This window comes from Pagrus major, chromosome 19, assembly GCF_040436345.1.
Source record: "Pagrus major chromosome 19, Pma_NU_1.0".
Classification (NCBI taxonomy): Eukaryota; Metazoa; Chordata; class Actinopteri; order Spariformes; family Sparidae; genus Pagrus; species Pagrus major.
Window position 1 is genome coordinate 21677571 of NC_133233.1, and position 14193 is coordinate 21691763.

At 39.9% G+C, this 14193-nt stretch overlaps 1 protein-coding gene across 1 annotated transcript in view; it reads left to right on the forward strand.

The window, feature by feature from the left end:
- Positions 1-2323: 2323 nt before the first annotated feature.
- The window catches only part of LOC141014410 (protein disulfide-isomerase TMX3-like), a 33075-nt gene continuing 21205 nt past the window's right edge, over positions 2324-14193 (forward strand). Inside the window, exons 1-9 of the mRNA XM_073488177.1 lie at positions 2324-2386; positions 2664-2721; positions 3943-3982; positions 5832-5955; positions 6783-6828; positions 9855-9935; positions 10389-10488; positions 10730-10807; positions 11128-11194. Of these exons, the coding sequence (XP_073344278.1) occupies positions 2353-2386; positions 2664-2721; positions 3943-3982; positions 5832-5955; positions 6783-6828; positions 9855-9935; positions 10389-10488; positions 10730-10807; positions 11128-11194 (628 nt within the window). The 5' untranslated portion in view covers positions 2324-2352. The remainder of the gene's footprint in view (positions 2387-2663; positions 2722-3942; positions 3983-5831; positions 5956-6782; positions 6829-9854; positions 9936-10388; positions 10489-10729; positions 10808-11127; positions 11195-14193) is intronic.

Sequence of the window (14193 nt, forward strand, 5' to 3'; positions counted from 1 at the left end):
TAAAGATCAAATATCTATTCAGACCTTTATCTACCATACGACCCTTTGCAGGCTGTGTAATGCATTATGAATGGACTAAAAATGGTACTCAGCTGATTTATTGAAGTGAAGTTTCAGTGAAGTTATGAAACATCAGTATGCCCATCGTGCCAGCAGAGGACAGTGTGACAGAAAACATGAAAATAATGTAACACAAAAGCTTTAATTTATTTTATAAACTTCCTCCACTCTCAAGCTAACCATTCTATGCCTTGTTATTCATTTTTACAGAAGCTCCGAGGGACAAGTGAGATGTTTTTTTTCTTCTGGTAATCCATTTTTGTCAGATCTAAATTATTAACTTCTTTTTTATTTCAGGAGAATTTTGTTTTTTTGTTTTTCAGTGAAAATGTTTTGGGGTTTTTTCACCAGAAGTTGTTTTTCCGTGTGTGGAGTGAAGTGAGAACCGAGTGACCAAAACATTTCAGAAGAAAAAAAATATTATTTTCAGGAGAAAATAATATTTTTTCTCCTGAAAATTAAAAAAAGAAACATTTCCTGAAAAAAACAAAAACTTTTTTTTCTCCTGGAAAAAATAAATAAATAAAAAATTCTCCTGAAAAAAACAATTATTTTTTTCTGCTGGAATTTTTTGATTTTTTTTCTCCTGGAAAAAAGTTTTATGTCATCACGTTTTCACAGATGGAAAAATAATTTAGGAACTTACAAACATTATCAAAAATGGCAAAATATTTTTCCCCCCACCAGATCGCATGTTATAAACACAGGAGAGACGATAATTTAGATCAGACTTCAAAAGTGGATCAACAAAGAAGGAAAAACATTTCTCACTTGCCCCTCGGGGCTTCCGTACATTTTCTATGCGCTCATGTGTGATGTATTAAGATGTTTTTATGTGTAAATGTGTAAAAGGACTGAATGAAGATTAATTATAACCTTTAAAAAAATGAAGTTTATGTTGGAAGAGGTTTGATAACTTTAAAGCTATTCAGACAGTATTAGATACAAATTATTATTCTCAAAGCTTCTCAAAATAAAAATGTTTGCAATAAAAGAAACTTTCATTCTTTGTTCGTTTTGTTGTGGAAATCACTGAAAATACATGAAGTGGCAAAAACCAGGTGCAGATTACACTCGACAAACTCGGTACTTTATGCCTACAGGACAACATTCAGAGGGAGTATATTGAAATTTTAACCCCCACATTTATCTGACAGTTACAGTTAATAGTTACTACACAGATCACTTACATGTTTTTGCAGATTTACATACAAAACATGTTTTCATCTTATAAAATATAACACAGTACATATACAGTTTGTTGGCCTGCTTGTAATGAAGTATTTTTATATACAAATACATAATCATATGTTTAAAAACAGTATATCCCTGTACAGAGCACCTTTAACTAACTCAATTTGAGTTCAGGAAGCACTCCTAACCTTACTATTTTTTATTTAGACCTTTCTTTTTTGAGTTTGACCTTTCTTTCTTTCTTTCTTTCTTTCTTTAATTCTTTCCTTTATATATTAGTATTATTACGTCTTTCTTTCTTTCTTTCTTTAATTCTTTCCTTTATATATTAGTATTATTACGTCTTTCTTTCTTTCTTTCTTTCTATATCAGTATTATTGTGTTTTTCTTTCTTTCTTTCTTTCATATATCAGTATTATTGTCTTTCTTTCTTTCTTTCTTTCTTTCTATATCAGTATTATTGTGTTTTTCTTTCTTTCTTTCTTTCATATATCAGTATTATTGTGTTTTTCTTTCTTTCTTTCTTTCATATATCAGTATTATTGTCTTTCTTTCTTTCTTTCTTTCTTTCTTTCTTTCTTTCTTTCTTTCTTTCTATATCAGTATTATGTTTTTCTTTCTTTCTTTCTTTCTTTATTTATCAGTATTATGTTTTTCTTTCTTTCTTTCTTTCTTTCTTTCTTTTATATATCAGTATAATTTTACGTTTACCCACAGTCAGTGAAGCGGTTGGCCTGCTGCCCATTATAATTATCTTAGAGCGCCACCTTGTGGTGAGAACCAGCAGTCAACACTAGTGTCTCTTCATCACTCCTTAATGTAAAACACTTTGATGCAGCGCACTGTTTCTTGATAAATAAACACGGTTAAATAATATAAAATTCAAACTATGTCAATAAAATATTATAATCTATTAATTTCAGATGCTTTATGATCGTGCTCGCAGCAGTTTTGTGTGTTTTTGTGTGTCTCTTGTGTTAAACAACATGCAGCTGTTGGCGCCTGACGCCTCCAGCAGCCTGCGTGACCCCCCCGCGCATGCGCACCACCTCCCGATTTAGCAGCTGTATTTCCTGCTTGCTGTTTCCACTCGAAGCGATGGCAGAAGTGAAAGCTTCCCTGTTTTGTGGAGGTACGTTCACCTTTTCCTCTTTATTGCACCTCGTTCACGCTCGACACAAGCCTCTACACGTTAGCACGGCGTCTGTTTGAACGAGGAATAAAGCTCCTGCTGTAGAAACCGAGAGGAAAAAAACCTGAGGCACAGTTAGCTCGGACAGCTTTAGCAGGGGATGCTTCAGTCAGTCATGAGGTTTGAGGAGACACGGTTGATGAAAGGAAAAAAGACGAGCTGGTGTTCACGTTGAGGTAACATGTGCTGCGTCTTCTTCTCTGTTTCCATGTCACAGTTGTAGCTGCTTTCCTCGGTTCGGCGGTGTTTGGGTTTGTGGAGGATCTGGATGACACGTAAGTGATGCTCTGCTCCAACATGTTCACCTTCCTGTCTCTGCCACACACACACACACACAAACATGGACTTCCGAGTTTAGCAACACACTGGATGTGGATGCAGTTCAGTTTTAATCTCAGTTTAAGTCGGTTGCTTGCTTATTTGTTCCTCCCTGTAAGAGGGAAAGCATTAATCAGTGTGGTTTAGCTGAAAGTGAGTGAGGGGTGCTGGGATATGGGTGCAGACATGCATGTGCAACTAAAAACCTATATAAACTTAATTTATTTAGTTTTTATCATAGCCCTATATTCTTCTTGCTATATTTTATATAGATTATACTGTTCTTGTTCTTTTATTTTATTTCTATCCTCATACTTATTCCTTGTTTTCATCTTTTCATCTTTATCTTGTATTATTTTAACTTTAAATTGTATTCTCTAAACCACGTTTCTTCTTTTTTTCAATCACCCGTGAAGCATTTTGACTTGTTCGCAAGCAGCGATATAAATTAAGTTTGATTGCTTCTCTGATTGTTTTCGTGGGGATCGAAAATACTCACAAACCACAGAATAAACAATCAAGTGATACACTAAAATATCCCTAACTAATTTGAGATTTTATGCGTTAAAGGGGCACTAACTGCAGTTTTGGAGAAGAAATTCAAACTCAGACATATTTATCTTTTCCATAACTGAATAAACAAGCTGTTCTCAGAGGAAAATAAGGTCCCCAGAACACTGTTTGAAGCTAGAAAGGTGGCAGGGTCCGCCACATATAAACAAAGTAAAACGGTATTAAATTGTGTTGTCCTTTTAAGCTCAGTTTGTTTATTCAGTTTATTCAGTCATTAAAATGAAGAGAGTTTGTTTAGGCGTAAAAAATAATTCAGTGAAGTGTCAGTAATATTTCTCTTCTGATTTAAAATTTCTTCTCCAAACTACGTAGTGCACCTTTAAACATATTTACAATGGGCTAAAGGCCTACAGGGTTATTTAAAGCAGGAGAAGATGGGGGTAGTCTTGATTTCATCTCAGGTTTCCAGTTGCACAGGGCTTTTTTAATTGGATGCCTTCGCTGGGAAGTCTGTAGAGATTGTGTCTCCTGTGTTCTTGTGTTTGTAGTGTCCTCTAACCTGAATGTTTTTGTAATCTGCAGGCTTTTTCTGTCCACATACCTTAAACAGTAGCTGCTCTTTTGTCTCATATATTTTTATTCTTATTCATTCTTCTTTTTGACAGATTCAAAGACACCAGGGTGAACGATATCTGGCTGGTTGATGTGAGTCTAACATTAAACACACACACGCCCACTAAACCCAGTCTGGGTCCATTCAGCCGTGCTTTACTTTATATCCCGCACGCCACTGTCCGGATCATCCCTTGCGGAAGTGGCAGCAGTCATGATGGGATGCAGGAAGGCGAGGGGGGGAGGTGGCAGGGAGTGTGCAGACTGTCCTCTGTGTTTGTGATTAGTGAATGAGAAGTCATGCATGCAGGGCAAAGCCAGGGGGCTCGGAGGGGGTTTATATCAGAGGTTGTGTCTGGGTCCATATAAACAAATCAAGCTTGAGCACTCAAAGCTGATTTCACTCTCAGTTTGAGCTGCAGGAGTGCTCAATGTAGGCACGCTGGGTGTAATATCTTGGAAAATGTGTTTTTAAAGATCTAGGGTTGATTTAGCAAAGAATTTTCTATTTCTTTAGATCCCGGGGAGTCAGTTTTCACATTTAATGTGGCAGTGAAGCTGCAAAAAATCTTGTTTTCTTCTATAAGTGTTGAAGCTTGAGAGATCTGACTCTCTAATTGATCTAATTCATTTCACTTAATTGTCACTTCACTGCTTGAATCTTATTAAATTTGTCTTGCATCCCAAGACTTACATTTACATTTCTGCAACAGCAAGCAGTTCTGTCACCCAGTGTACACCACCTGCCCAGCACCAAACAACAGACAGACACAGTTAGAGACTAGCTGGTGAACACTGTGGAGCGTTCAGCAGCTAAAGAGCCAAATGTTTCCTTTAGGAGCTGATGGAGAATAAAAACAGAGCTTAACTAGAGATCATCCTCCGATGGGATCATGCCAGCCGTCACACCCAGTGTATTTGTACACTTACAAGGAATCTGACTGAGGTTTACGTTGCGTTCAATGTGTTACACATAAATAGACATACAGTTAGAAAATGAGGACAACAAAAAGACTGAGGAAATGAATGAAAGTTAAAGAATAGAGGATGGTGAGTAGTATAGGGCAGAATTATACAGTAGCATGTGTGAAGAAGTAGGTGTGCGTATACAGTATTTTAAAAACACCAATGACCAGTAACATCAGCAGAAAATACCAAAGAATCTGTATACAAGTCAGCTGCTCTGTATGTTGTAAATAGTAGAAGTAGTACTATTTATTTCATGAGACCACACCCATCTTTAAAGGGGCACTATGTAGTTTTGGAGAAGAACTCAAAATTTTATAACTGATAAACAAGCTGTTCTCAGAGGAAAATAAGGTCTCCAGAACACTGTTTGAAGCTAGAAAGGTGGCAGGGTCCGCCACATATGAACAAAGTAAAACGGTATGAAAAAAAATCAGTTGTTGCAGGTTTATGATGCGTCTTAAATAGCCCCTCATCTGGTCCTAGTTAGCAGCAGTGTATTTAAACTAGCGCGGCTGCAGCTGTGACCATTATTCACACTTGTTGTCGAAACATTTCAGAGATGTCACTAAAATAAAAAACATTCCAGAGGTTATACACAATATCAGACAATCTTTTTAAAGTGCGAAATAGCGACGGTTCAGCCCAAACCAGTTCTTAAAACACTTCAAGGTCACAGACGCAGAAAGGCGAGACAATAATAAATGTGTGTGTGAATGTGGCGAGCGTTGTAGAGCGCCTTGAGTCGTCTGTGGACCAGAAAAGAACTATATAAATGTCCATTTGCCATTTCCAAGTGCCACTGTCAAATAAGGTGAAACTAAATTGGAGATTCTGTGTGATTATAAAAGCCAGAATTTGTTTTTTTACTATATAAATAAAGTTATATTTTGTATGATCATACGTTAAAATGTTGACAGGATGTTGCACATGATCTAATGGTTATCTAATCTTATCTCCTCCTGGTTATTTTCAGTTCTATGCACCCTGGTGCGGCTACTGTAAAAAACTTGAGCCAGTATGGCACGATGTGGGAGTGGAGCTGAAGACCTCCGGGTCGCCGGTCCGCGTGGGAAAGATGGATGCCACTGCTTACTCTGGTGAGTAGATGATGAAGCTCTTTAATGTCGTCCTCTGGAGCCTGTTTGTCCCCCAGGTAGCTCATGTGCTGGAGACAAAGATTGAACCTAATTGACTGTGTTGTTCAACAACATGATGATGACTCGATGATGATGATGTAGGGAAGGATGAATTTTGAGTGTTATTTAAATACGTCTCATGTGACGTTATCATGATATCTTGATGTTATTGTAATAGTTTTTACTGCAGAAATAATAGAGTGAATATCTTGTATAGTAAAAGACAAACTTTAAGAGTTTCTATTGTTATTTATTGTTTCCTTTCAGCTGCGCCCTGCTTTGATAATAGCTGACAAGAGATTCTAAAAACAGACTGGATGACAGGGAAATGAGAGAAGTAAATGAACAATAAAAAGATGAGCGGTCATTGCTCAGTAATTTTGTCCCTCCGTATAGCTTATTGTAGTCTGGAGATGTTAAATCACCCATAATAAACGAGCCCTGTGAAAAGTCGGCGTTCCACAGCGCTGCGGGGTCCAAAAACTGAAGACACGAGCACAAAAAACGAAAGCTCATCGTCTTGTTTGCATGTGCGCTGCAGGTGTTAGTCAGTTTAAAGTTGCATTCAGCTGCACATTTGCTCCACGAGTGGTCTATGTTGTGTTCAACGCAGCCAAAGAGTTAGCCACGGGGTAGACAGGTTTATAGGTATGCTTTTAACCCCCCACCCCCTTTTAGTATTAAATGAAGGTGGTATTTTCAGAAGTTGACAGGAAACCTAAAACCTTTAGAAAAATAAAAAGATTTGTTGTCTGAGATGCTGAATGTGTTTTCTTTCTAAATTGCAGGAATGGCTTCAGAGTTCGGTGTCCGTGGTTACCCCACAATAAAACTGTAAGTGACGCTCTTAAGTTTTATTCCACAGTTGATTCAAAACTTGTCTCTCAAATTGCTGTAATTTTCTTCAACTCTCAGTGCAGCTTTGAATTTGGCCTGGAGAAATCCGTATGAGATTATGAGGGTTATTGAATTTCTTTGGACCTGTGGGGTCTGGACACAATATGAGTCAATATTTCTGCTAATACACTATTTCTGTGAAGCTTCTATTGTTCAGTATTTAGGCATTTATTCATTTTGTAGTTGTATTATAGTGTCTACTTTCCCTTCACCTCCTCTATCCCACGTGTATTTACTTTTTTGTTTGCATAGTGTTATTATAAGGATCCCTTTACCACGCTCTTGAGGTTTGGCCTGTCGAGATGACTTATTCATTGGGGGACAAGGTGTTGTTGCGGCTTCCTTGAGACATAACTAAGTGTTCACACCTTTTGAGCTTAAATTATATTATGTGTAGCACTCCCTGATGCTGTTAATTATACATTAATTGGTGGATAAACTGTGTTTTACCTCTTACTTTTCTCAGGTATGTTCCAAATCACCTAAATTCATCTTGTGATCTAATGATTAACAAAAGGTTTATTACTTTTTCCACCTGTAAACTACTCCAGCTGATTTTTTCCATTTATCTCTTCTTTGAAGTGCAAGTGACATTTTTATATGAAATTAATGAATTTAGGTAGACGCCAGCTGCTCTACAGCGGGGCTCATGTTGACTTGAGAGAAATGATCGTCTTACATTGCACAGTTTCCTCCATATATTTGAAACAGAATCATTTATCTGCGTGCCGCCATAATGGGCTCCCCATTTGGTTTCATCAGGCTCATTTGGGAAACTGCCACGGGATCACGGCAGGGTTCATAACATTAAACCAAGAAAGTGATGAAACATCCATCGAGGAACATGAGATACCTCCCCCCGGAGACAAGAAGGAGCCTTGATTTAGAGCTCTGTTTCCCCCGGAGTTCATTAAACCCCGTGGGCTGATGCAACCTTCGCAATCCTTAATGCATTCGGCTTGTTGTAGGAGCTCCAGCGGTTTTTCTTGGCTGGGATAGTCTAAAACTGCGGTTTGTTTTTGCATTGGAGGTGCGATGATTTGGATTACATTGACCTTTTGTGGTGAAGGAACTTTCCATGGCATTTCATCAGAACAGCTTGTAAGAGACGGGTTGTCGTTGCTGTACAAAAGGCTTTATACTAACTTTTTCACATATACAGTCATAGTCCCAAAAACCCTGTAAACACACTTTAATGTGTGAAATCGATGGAATTGACCTTCAAAGTAGGGCTGCAACGTTTTAATTTTCTCAATCTAGAAATTATTTGTTTGACTATCGATTATTTAGTCTCTTGTTTATGCCTCCTAATAAGTTTTGAGAGCCCCGGGTGATTTCTTCAGCTGTCCAAACCCAAAGATATTCTGTTTGCAATGATACACTCAGTGGCCACTTGATTAGTTACAATGCATAAAAGCATGCAGACTTGCTCAAATATCAGAATCGAGAGGAAATGTGATCTAAGTGACTTTGACGTGGAATGATATCTGGTACCAGACAGGGTGATTTGAATATCTAAGAAACTGCTGATCTCCAGAGGTTTTGTGAAAAACATCCAGTCAGTGGCAGTTTTTCGGGTGAAAATGCCTTTTACGTTTACGTGAGAAGTCAGAAGAGAGTTGTCGGATGGGTTTAAGCTGACAGGAAGGCGACTAACTCAAATCACCGAGTGTTACATCAGTGCTATGAAGAAGAGCATCTCTGAATGCACAATCTTGTTGAGTCTTGAAGTGGATGGGCTGAGGCGGCCACACCGGCTTCCACTCCTGTCAGCTAACAACAGCGGGCACAGCCCTGGAGAGTAGAAGATTGGAACAACATGTCCTGTTCAAACATCCGTTTTTCCTGCCGTTACATGCAGATGTTCGGGTTTAAATTTTGTATTTTGGACTACACCACATGAAGAATGTGTCAGGGGCCAGTATGAGGGTGAGAGCCCCCGGTGTGCCATTTCCAACCTCTTTTAAGCCTTCAAGCAGGGTGTCGTCGCACCCTGATTGGCTGGGAGGGAAATACCCCAAGCTGCTTCCACTCCTCAATCAATCCATCAACACAGACTAACTATTTTCTGTTGGCTACCTCCAGTGGGATTAACGCTCCATGTCACAAAGCACTTGTCATCTTAGGCTCCTTCCACCAAGATGCCATGACCTCGACAGTCATCAGATCTCGGCCCAATAGAGCACCCTTGCGATACGATGTAACAGGCGATTCACAGCCTGAATCTCCAGCCGACAAATCTGCAGCAACTGCTTGCTGCTATCGTGTCAGCGTGGAGCAGAGTCTTTAAGGAGTGTTTCCAGCTTCTAGTTGAATCCATGCCACAAAGAATTCAGACTGTCCAGGCGTAGTTATTAAAGTGGTCAATGAGCGCCTTGTTTGATTAAACTTCTACACTAACTCAATTGTCAGAATGGTTGCTGAAAGGGCTGAACACTTAATCAAAATGGAAAATGTGGAATATTGCAATATCCAAATGTTTTTGGTCAAATGTGTCACAACACGGCATTATAAATGAAGCACTGTGGTGCTACAGAGATGCCTTTGCCTACAGATCATGTCCTCCAGATGTAAGAGAACATCATTGTTTGGTCACAGACACCAACAAACATAATTTTTTATATTTTTTTCAGTGAAAATTAAATGCAGAAATTATCGTTCTCACTAAAATCATGACTCGTATCACAATATCTGTCAAAATAATAATGTTCAGCTCTAGTTTCTGATTAATTTTCTGTTTATTGACTAGTCAGATATAATTTGAATCTCTTTCCCTTTTGCTCATTGAATGAGGTTTTTAAAATGAAAAGCAAAAAAATACGGCGAATACAAAGTTAAGTGTCACACAGTTGATTTCCGTTTAATTTTATTTTCACATGAATATTTCGCTCAGTGTCTTCACTGCACAAAACATTGAATTAAAATATCTGCCTTTCACTTTCATTCCTGTCTCTCCTTCTCAGGTTGAAGGGTGATCTCGCTTACAATTACAAGGGACCAAGGACAAAAGACGACATTGTTGAGTTTGCCAACAGGGTGGCAGGGTAAGTCACAGCCTTCAATCACTTCAAGAAGAAATAACATGCAACTGATAAATAAACAGAACTCCACTCATTTCAAAGGGAACGCATGCTGTGTTAATAAGAACCTTCAAAGCCCGGCTTATCAATGCAGGCCATATTTGTTTCATAGCTGAATGGATTCCTCCTCTGATGCTCCAGTTTAAGCCACTGTATCAACTGAGCCTGACAGATTTCTCCTCCTTGAGGGAAATCAAGCTAGATCCGTGACAGAGGGGCTGATCAAAAGCTTGGCTCTGACTTGAATCCACGGCTGCGGGTTGTTGAGTCTCCACTAGGTGGTGCCACTAGCGCAGAAATCAAGAAACCAAAAATGTTGGGAGTCCTTACATCACATCAGTGTGGCATGTGTGTGCTGCGTGAGATTGCACTCATTTAAGTCAACTTATCTCTGCCGTTTTTTTATTTCTTTTTCAGACCGGCAGTCCGGGCACTTCCCAGCAAGCAGATGTTTGAGCACATGCTGAAACGGCATGACGTGCTTTTTGTGTACGTCGGCGGGGAGTCTCCCCTCAAAGTAAGCTCCATTTATGTCACGCAAACATGAATCAAGATAGCTGCAGTTTCCTCAGAACTACTGCAATGCTAAAAGCGTGTATGGATTGAATGATAGAACAGCAGCTGAGCAGTCCTTCTGACATCTTTCAACAGAGCAAATGTTGTATGTAATGCCTTCTATTGACTGCCCTCACAACTGTTAAACATTGGTTTATCGAAAGCTATTGTGCCCATGCTGAAAGACCCATTTGCCATTGCAGGAGAAGTACAATGACGTAGCCTCCGAGCTCATCGTCTACACTTACTTCTTCTCGGCTTCAGAGGAAGTCTTTCCAGAGGTAACTCTTTGAATATGCATCCCTTTTGAATTACAGGAAAAAAAGCTGAAATCACATCATTATTTCATTGCACAGTAGCTTATTGATACTCTGGAGCCATGTGTAGTTGATTTTCTATCCTTTCCAGTGAAGTAAAGTTCTTAATCACAGTCTTTTGGCATAATCTTCCCATATACCATGCTGGATATGCAGTGTGCAAAAAGGTAGAAGTTTGCTGCAAAGCCCTGCTGCCACTCTTGTCCCACATTTTGCAGGTGCAGAGTGAAAAATGATTTATGGAACTTTTGTCAGAATAAACTTATCTTTTGTGTTTTCCACAGTCGGTAACTTTGCCGGAGCTTCCTGCGGTTGTAGTCTTTAAGGACGGAGGTTACTTTACCTACGATGGTGAGTGCTGTGTGACCATGTCTTCCTCCACTTTTGTTCAATTAATCATAAAAAGAAAGACATAAGAAATTAATTAAGGAGCCAGCAGGGTGCCACTGTGTCTTGCTCCTCGTCTTTTTCCTCTTTCCTTTCCTACACTCCTTGTTTTCTCTCGCTGTGTCCCTCTAGTTTTCCCATCCCTGCTGCTGTCCTTTCATCTTCCTCACCACACTGAGTTATGGTGTGCTTGGACCATCATAAAGCACCCGGGGCTCTGCCCACTATTGTGTGTGTGTGGTGAGACCAGTGATGTTGTGGCGGTTTGTCTTTGGGCGGACATGCATAGCAGGCCGGGGTGGATGGGCGTGAGAGACCACAGTTTGAGCCAAGCCTGGAAGCGTACACACAGGCATTTAAAGCTAAGAATTGAATCACTGAAGCAGCCATAAAAAAAAAAAAAATTATCATTTCTGACAGAAGGCTTCTGGAGGAACTGTTTTCTTTCTTCAAAAAAATGTAATTTGAAGCTTCTCACCGCAACAGCGTGAGTTCACCGCCTCCCTCCATGATTTCTTGTATTTTGCTGCCGTTGTCGGCCTCAGCCGGGAGGCGGAAGCGGAAGGGAAGAGCATCGAGGCACAGCGCCAACACAAACGGGCCCCAGTAGTGGCTATTAGGCAAGTTTGGTGCGCGGTGTAGCACCCGGAGAACAAAATCCATCTCCGCCACCGCCTGCGACCTCACATCCATCTGCTCCACCTGACCATTACGGAAGGGGGGCTTCCTGCACCAAAATCGTAGCAGGAGAGGCTCGCCACAGTACACGCTGATGACAAAAACTCCACACTCGGCAGAGTCCTCCAGGACCTTGATACGGAGGATGTGGTGAATGTCTATCATTGCCATGGTGACGGTGTATTAAGCTTGTCAAGGACTGGGAAGGTGAGCAGCATGGCAAATTGACATGGTTGTGTCCATCCTTGGGTGCCCCTTTCAAGCTTTTCCTTACAAACTGTGGAGGGAAAAACACCCGTATTGTCTGGTACTGTTGGTGAAAACGGATGAAAAACAATCAGTGTTGCTAATTAAGAACTTACCTACAATGATGGCAGAAAAATACACGTCTCCACTCTGGCCTGTTTTCGTTTTATACCACCTGGGGTTTTCAGCATCTGTTTTGCCTCCAGCTGTGTCCTGCTGCGTTTCTCAGAGGACTGGCCTCACTGAAAAGGCGCTGACTGGATGCTGGATTAATGGATGTGGGGATAAATAAGGCTGAGGCACCATATGTGGTTTTTTATGACACCCACTTTGCATGATGTCCTGTCAGAACCGTTTTATCGAATCTTGTTTGGTTAAACTTCTGAGACACATTTGCATCAGCAGCAAGTGACACTGTTTTATAGCGGGGTATGACGTTTATTCAAGTGTGTGTATGAATAACGCTCATTTTTTATTTTTTTATTAGCTGTACTGTTTTTATGTACCAGCTACAGAGGCCAACAGTTCCCAGAATATACAAGCAAACTTTATCGCATCCCCCCCTGGTACTTGTGTCTTGTGAAGATGCAGAATCAAAAAAACACGTATTAGAAATTCAGCCCACATACAGTCCTGACTTGTTGTGTCTTTAAAGGATACCACTGAGAAGAGCCACACTGTCCCAGGTCGGCCTCTCGCTCCGTGTAAAATGATATTTGACGTATTGTTGTCGAGCTTTGATTGGTTTGCTGCACATCACAAACAGCGGCATCTCCTTTGATGAGCGCTGTTAAAATATAGTCCAGCACAGAGGTTCATGCATATTTAATAACTGAAGTCCTCAGTTTCATACTGCTTTACAGGTCCGCACTGTTATTGCGCTTCAAGAGCTAAATGGTTTTGATCATTGCTGGTGTGCAGTGAAACCTGCTGGGCTGCACGAAGACAAAGAAATATAATTATCATGTTGGTTTGTTGTTTGCAGAGAGGAATATCAAACATGTTTTTGGAGCTTTCATTCACATTAGTTAGTGGTTTTTCTGTTTGGCCTTGCCACTCCTTGTATGGAAAGGTGCATTAACGCAGCCAGCTGTGAGGCAGCACTATTTTGCCTATGCTTATTTGGAGCGCTTGAATGACAGGCTGGTTAACAGTCCATGAATGTGGCGACAAGATGAGATCACACTTACAAAAGGTGATAGGACACTGAGGACACTTTGTGCAGGCTCACATGGACATTATTCACTTTGTAGGTTATTTGAATTGGTAAAGACAGCAAGGTCAGCGTGGATGACTTTCTGATTAAAAGTGTAATAACTGGTGTTTCCCCCAACATGTAATATCCCCACTGTGTCATTATCCAGTTACATGTTGCTGTAGCTTTAATTTCAGAGTCGTGCTAAACATTTGGATGGGATAACTCCACCACTTTGGTCCAGACTGATGTAACTCAATAACTATTCAGCATATTGCCATTAAATTTGGTTCAGACATTCATGTTCCCCAGAAGATGACTGTAACTGACATCAGTGAGTCACTGACTTTTTCCTAAATTAGTTTGATATTTTGGGTTTTAAAAAATATCTAGCGCCATCATCAGGTTAAAATTTGAATCTGTTCAGTACTTTGGTTTATGGTCTGCAAAACTAACGACATTCAACCTCAGCTGTATTTTGTGTCAAGTGCCAATTAGTAGATATAAGCATGCTAAAATGCTCAGCTAAGATAGCATGCATGATAACCATGCTTAATATCAGCAAGTTAACATTAGCTGTGTTTACATGGAGCTGCATCCCCACCGTCTTGATGTAAATGCGTCGTGACGTACGTTGTCCCACTTACCAAAGGAAAATACTGTGCTGAATAGATGATGGATATCCATCTTTAGGACGGGGAGCTGATCAAACACGTGCCAAAATGAATAAAATATCAGACGAGGAAGAAGACTGCATGATGTGACATCACTTTTGTGCATGTCAAACAGCTGGTCCGATTAAATTCATTGTTGATTGTAAACACCAGACCCTATTAATCCCATT